This window comes from Plecotus auritus (assembly GCF_963455305.1).
Source record: "Plecotus auritus genome assembly, chromosome: 1".
In the NCBI taxonomy this organism is placed as follows: domain Eukaryota; kingdom Metazoa; phylum Chordata; class Mammalia; order Chiroptera; family Vespertilionidae; genus Plecotus; species Plecotus auritus.
In genome coordinates this window covers 95299021-95305550 of record NC_137770.1, presented here as the reverse complement: position 1 = coordinate 95305550, position 6530 = coordinate 95299021, and the positions used below count along the sequence as shown (strand labels likewise).

General features: G+C 44.1%; 1 protein-coding gene across 2 annotated transcripts; it reads left to right on the top strand.

Moving 5' to 3' along the window:
• The first annotated feature begins 3252 nt into the window (after positions 1-3252).
• CFL2 (cofilin 2) lies at positions 3253-6166 on the top strand. Of its 2 annotated transcripts, none has more exons than XM_080668377.1 (4): positions 3253-3553; positions 4604-4911; positions 5029-5105; positions 5193-6166. In XM_080668377.1, exons 1-4 carry the CDS (start codon positions 3551-3553, stop codon positions 5303-5305), a joined length of 501 nt encoding a protein of 166 aa, XP_080524503.1. In that variant the 5' UTR covers positions 3253-3550; the 3' UTR covers positions 5306-6166. The 2 variants fall into 2 exon arrangements, with proteins under 2 accessions (XP_080524503.1, XP_080524502.1); XM_080668376.1 differs by lacking the exon at positions 3253-3553 and adding an exon at positions 3813-3934.
• Positions 6167-6530: the final 364 nt, after the last annotated feature.

The window sequence follows — 6530 nt, the reverse complement described above, 5'->3', positions numbered from 1 at the left end:
TGCTTAGGGAAGGTAAAAGGAGCAGGGAGGTTTGGAGAGGAGTTGATGTCACAACGGGGGGTGTCTAACATCTTTGGAATCCCCAGCTTTGGTGGGAGATGTTCTGACACCTAATCTAGGCGACCCTAGATCTAGTTTCTGTGAGGGCTGTGGCCTCTGTGGAATCTCTTTGCTGCATATTTAAAGGCTGAGAAGAGAGGGGATCCCTGAGAGGAAGAGTACAGGAAGGAGAAGAATTGCTGATACCCACACATAGCAGATGTTTGGAGCCCTGGAGAACCATTCTCCATGATTTCCATGGAATTTCAAAGGGAGAAAGAGCCCTGCCGGCGTGGCTCAGTGGTTGAGCATTGACCTAAGAATCAGGAGGTTGGGGTTTGATACCTAGGAGCCAGGAGGTTGGGGTTCAATTCCCGGTCAGGGCACATGCTCAGGTTGTGGGCTCGATCCCCAGTGGGGGTGTGTGCAGGAGGCAGCTGATCAATGGTTCTCTCATCATTGATGTTTCTATCTCTGCCTCTCCTTTTCTCTCTGAAATCAATAAAAATATATTTTTTAAAAGAGAAATAGATGGGAGACAAAATGGCGGTGGAATAGACAGACGTATCCTGAGCCTTGTCCCGGACAAATAGAGGGAGCAGCTGAAACGAGTGGAATCCAGCCCGAATTGGCGAAGGAGGCGTAGTTGGTGAGACAGTTTGCAGCTGGGAAGGGCAGAGATCCCCCCGATAAAGCAAGACACCCATGAAAAACACACATGGTGTCTAAATAAGACAAAGGAAAATCATTTGGGCAAAAATAAAAAGGATCCCAAATCAATTATATAGAAAAGATTCCTTTATTAACTTTTGGTCAAGAATATGTTTGTATATTTTCAGAAAACAACTCCAAGACCATGTGGATTCCTGCAACAGAGAGGAATTGACAGGTCTGCTCCAACCACGAAGACAAGAGGAGAAACAGTCCAGAGATGGAAGACGCTGACGACGCCTTGCCACACTAGCAGTCAGCAGCTGTGCGTCGCAGCAGGTTGCCCAGGACCAAACCAGAGAGGGTCGGACCTGCATTGCCACCATGTGCCCACCATCCAGATATCATTGCTGACATGTACACATAAGGAACTGTTTGACATTGAAACGGGGACTCAGAACTGTTGGACATTGAAATTGGGACTCAAACATTTTTTGTTATTATATGTTTATTTCTAGTCTGCAGAGGCAAGATTTTTTTAAAGGAAAGAAATGGGGGACAAATAGATACAGAAGCAAAGAAGCATTGAACAGACTGTCAAACTACAGCGGGAAGGCAGGGGAGGTTGAGCGGGGGGTGCTGTAAGAGATCAACCGAAGGACTTGTACGCATGCATATAAGCATAACCAATGGATACAACACACCGGGGGGGGGGGGGGGGGGAGGTAAAGGCATGTACTGGGGGGTAAGGGAGGCTGGGGGGAGGTCAATGGGGAAAATAAAAGGAGACATATGTAAGTAAGTAAGTAAGTAAGTAAGTAAGTAAGTAAATAAATAAATAAATAAATAAATAAATAAAATTTAAAAAGAGAGAAATAAAGAAAGTGAAAGGTGCCCTAGCTGGTTTGGCTCTGTGGATAGTGTTGGCCTGCAGACTGAAGGGTCCCAGGTTCAATTCCAGTCAAGGGCACAGGCCCAGGTTGCCGGCTCAATCCCCAGTAGGGGGCGTTCGGATTGATGATTCTCTCTCATCATTGATGTTTCTATCTATATCTTCTACCTTCCTCTCTCTGAAATCAATAAAAATATTTTTAAAAAAGAAAATACATTCAACTTAACACCCTAGTTAAAAAAAAAAGTGAAAGGTTTCATAAACTATAATGTACCAGCTATATGTTAAAATATTATTATCTACTTGCTTGGGATTCATGCTTAGACATTGAAAAATTTCTTCTCAATTTTTTGTCTCTAAATTAAGTCATTCTTCCCGTCAAGAAAATAAACACAACAATGGACATAAAAACTAGATCTATGTTTGCTGGACAACCTCCATTTAAAATATGTTGAATTTTGGATACAAGAATTTATCATTTTGTACAGACCAGGACATAACCCCTTCTCATTATGATTTTCCATTCCTAAACTTACTTAATCCTGAGAAGGTATACCCACTATTTCCTGAGAAACACTGATATAGTAGGAAACTGAACTTTAAAGCTGGAAAGTACTTTAAAGATCATTTCATCAGAACTTGTTTTACACATGAAGCACCTAAGGTCTGCAGGGATGGAAAGCCGTGGAGGTTAGAGAGATGGGGCAATGCCAACATTAATACCCAAATTTCTCCAACTCCCAGCCCCAAATACACTGCACTTCTGGCTAGTTTCCTTCAAGGTTTATCTGGACTTATTATTTTGTTCCCAACATTTTTAGGCAATAAAAATTCTACCTTTTTAGTGCAAGTCTTTTTTCACAAAATAAGTTTCACTACTGATCAGAGTTTTAAATTCATTTTACCGATTTTACAAATGAAGTAAGTAAAGTAGAAATTGTAAATGTTAAGGATAAAGGTAGCATAAATCAGCCCAAAGTAATTAAATACTTAATTAAAGTGTTTCATTTATAACATTTTCATTATAAACTCATTAGTTCATTTAAATACTTATGAACATTTTCCTCCCAGTATAAAGTGGCATTTTTTTTTCTATGACGAGTGGCATCCTTGTTAAACAGTAGAAAGGTTAGTTAAAGAGCCTTGGCTCAGTTATACAAGCTAGAAGAGGTGATCGCCAAGAAGAGGGAGGAATCTCTACTCTTGGGTCCACTACGTGATGGGCTGAGGGCTGGGGCTTGCAGGAAAGACTACTCGAAGAGAGCCCAATCCACTCCTATGAGATCTAACACATAAAAGGGTATTACCAAGGGATGTTACTACCAATGTTCCCCCTATTATTTCAAGCACAGACTTTAGACAGTGATTTTCCACCTGTTTATCATTTTGTTTTTTTCCGGAGTAATTCAATCAACTGGGTAACCCCTAGAGTGTTTCCCTCATCTAATTGGAGGAAGGAGATCTGACAATTCACCCCATCTAGCATGGGGGTGGGGGGGCTTTCCAAAATGACTCAAAAGGTTGGAATCCAGCCCCTTTCCAGGGAAACCACCGGTGGATAGAAGACACCTTGGTGCGTCACCCGCCTCACACGCACGGGACCCGGGCGCAGCGCCCCGCGGAGGCGGCGCGGAGACGCCCCTCGGGAGCCGCGCTCCGCCAGGGACGCCGGACGGGCGGTGCCGGGGGAAGGAGGCGGCTCCGCGCAGCAGGCCCGCCGGCGCGCGCCGGGGTCAGGTCGAGGACGCGGGCGGGGCGGAGGCGGAAGGACCGGCCGGGGCGTGCCCACGTGACCGCCCGCCCGCGCGCGCCCGCCCGCAGCCCCCCAGCCGCTGCCGCTGCCGCCGCCGCCGCCTCTTGGGCTGCAGCTCCCGGCGTGCCCCGCACTCTCCGCTCCCCGCCCCTCCTCCTCCTCCTCCCTGTGCCTGCGAGCCCGAGCCCAGCCGCGCAGCTACAGCCGCGGGCACTATGGTAAGGCGGGCGCGCCGGCCCGGGGGCCGGGGGCCGGGGGTCGGGGCCGGGGCCGTGCGCGGCGAGCCTGCGAGCCTGGGAGGGAGACCGCCATTTTAACCTGATTTTGGCCTCAAGGGTGGGCGCTCCTGCGTTGCGCCCCGCTGCTGGGTCTCCGCCGGCCTGCCTTCCCGCCGTCAGGCTGGGCCCTGCCGCTCCTCGGATTCCTGGGGGCGGGAGGGCCGGGGCGCGGGCGCCGCTGGGGGCCTACGCCGGCGGCGGGGGGCGGCGGCGCGGCCCCGGGAGCGGTGACGGGCGCGGGCGAGGCTGCGGAGCTGCCCCGCGAGCGCCGCGTTTGCCCTTCGCTGCCTAGTTTTACTTAACATGCGCGATCTAAAATTGGTACGTGCTCTGAAGCCCTTGCCGAGGTTTCTGGTGAGGGTCTGGGTGGCCTGTAATAAAAACCCTTTCGGAGAGGTTAGGGAGATGGGAAAAGTCTTCTTAAAATGCTTTCTCGGGTGAAAAGCTTTTGCACCAGACCCGTTAGTTTGGTGTCTGCATTCGCGCTGTGAGGCAGTTACGTTGAAGCTGTGGGCGGTTTGGAGTTCACACTTGATTCTCTTTCCTTATGAGGAAACGGCTCTGGCTAGATGACTTTAAAGAAAAAAATAGTAGAAGCATTAACTGAAATCCAAGTGTTTTTTTTAAGGCCTGCAGAGTTGACACAATACAGAAGGTATTTTTGCTGCTGCTCCCGAAGCTCTGACATCACCCAGTGAAAGAGGAAACATTTCAGGGATGGGACAGCTTGTATTTGTCCCTTTCCATCGAGCTCCCATTTACTTCAACCAGCAAACCACTTTTAAAAGGATGGATGGGGCAGGATGAGTTAGAATCCTTAGATGCATAATATACTGGCACTTAAAATGTGGCAAATCTGATTGTACTGCTTGCACGGGAAGGTGCAATTTTTGATGTCCAGACTAAAGTGAATCCTCTCCAGGCAAATAGTAATTTTGTTTAAACCAAAATACTTATTCTGATTTACTGTTTTTTGTGTGTTTTTTTTAGGCTTCTGGAGTTACAGTGAATGATGAAGTCATCAAAGTTTTTAATGATATGAAAGTAAGGAAATCTTCTACACAAGAAGAGATCAAAAAAAGAAAGAAAGCAGTTCTCTTCTGTTTAAGCGATGACAAAAGACAAATAATTGTAGAGGAAGCAAAGCAGATCTTGGTGGGTGACATTGGTGATACTGTAGAGGACCCCTACACATCTTTTGTGAAGTTGCTACCTCTGAATGATTGCCGATATGCTTTGTACGATGCCACATACGAAACAAAAGAGTCTAAGAAAGAAGACCTAGTATTTATATTCTGGTGTGTAAAAACAAAAGAAAAAAGTACTTTTAAAATGCAAGGATTGTTATTAACATAGTCAGTTTTGCCTTTGTTTTTCTTTTAAGTGGTATTCAACAATTTTTTTTTCTTCTGTAGGGCTCCTGAAAGTGCACCTTTAAAAAGCAAGATGATTTATGCTAGCTCTAAAGATGCCATTAAGAAGAAATTTACAGGTACAAACATGGAATATTTTGTGCAGAAGAATTACTCTTTCTTAATTATAATAAGGTAATGGGGTCATGTTTTTTTTTTCTTTTTAGGTATTAAACATGAGTGGCAAGTAAATGGCTTGGATGACATAAAGGACCGTTCAACACTTGGAGAGAAATTGGGAGGCAACGTAGTAGTTTCACTTGAAGGAAAACCCTTATAAAATGACAGTCAAGTGCCATGTGGATCTTAAGGAGCTTCCATTTCTCCAGCTCAGTCAATTGGAATAGTATTAGGTTTTTGTTTTTGTTTTTCCTCTTCCCACTGGGTCCTTCCAACACAATGGATGAAGGAAATATCATTCATGTAAGCAGCCTATCAGTGATTGCCATTAGACTGTTTAATACTGTTATTTTGACGTAGAACCCAAGGAATGCCTTCCCATGAAATTATAGCCAAAACAACTGGTTACATGCCTCCCTTGCAGCAAGCACTACACTGAATGTGATTGTCAATGTGAATAGCTTAGAGTACTGCAAAGGGTAAGCCAATTGAATGCCTTGAAAGTATTATCCACTGGTCAGATGGTAAACTTTATTCAGTATTATTTATAGTTGCATTTGATTGCAGTTCTGTGAGGCTCCAGCATTCATACACCTCACCTGCCTTGGCAAGCCTGTTTTTGTGACATGGCAGCACGGATATAACACTATGCATTGAAAGCACTTTTTTTTGTATTGAGTTTAACTTCCCACCTTCAAAAGGAATGCCAATTAAGTTGTGTTAACGGTGTCATCAACTTATCCTAGTAAGTCAGTGTTCATTCCTGTTACCTGCATATCTTCTGAAAAGAAGTAGCTGTTATTAATGCCTTTTTGTTTTCCATTGAGTGTACACTACTGAATAAGTGTAGGTAGGAGTTTTATGTTTACCATGTAAGTCTTGCAACACTAAATATACTTTATCAGTCATGATGGCAATTTCTGTATAAAAGAGCCTTAAATGGAACGTTGTTTTTGAGATCAAACTCCCCACCCTCACAAAAATGGCCACTTTGCAATAAAAATTGTGGCATGTTACGGAACGTTGCCTTGTTTTCCTTGGACATTTTGCAAATGTTATGTGAAGCAAACAGCTATTATTAATCTCGGCATTGGTCATTTAAGAATTTTTTCGTACGACATTCATGCATGGTATTTTCCAGTTTTGTTGGGTTTATTTGGTTTAAAAAGATATACTATCCTAAAGCCAACTAATATAAAATATAGAGGGATACTTTTATAAGCAGTAGTTTGTTTCTTTATGTATTAATATGGAAATCAGAATTTTTTTTTTTTTTTGCACTTTGACATAAATACTCTCCAATACCTGATTTGTTCTTTAGATAAATTAGGGTAGTTATTTTTTAATTCACGTTTACATTTTTAAGTAGTTAAGTAGTAGAAGCA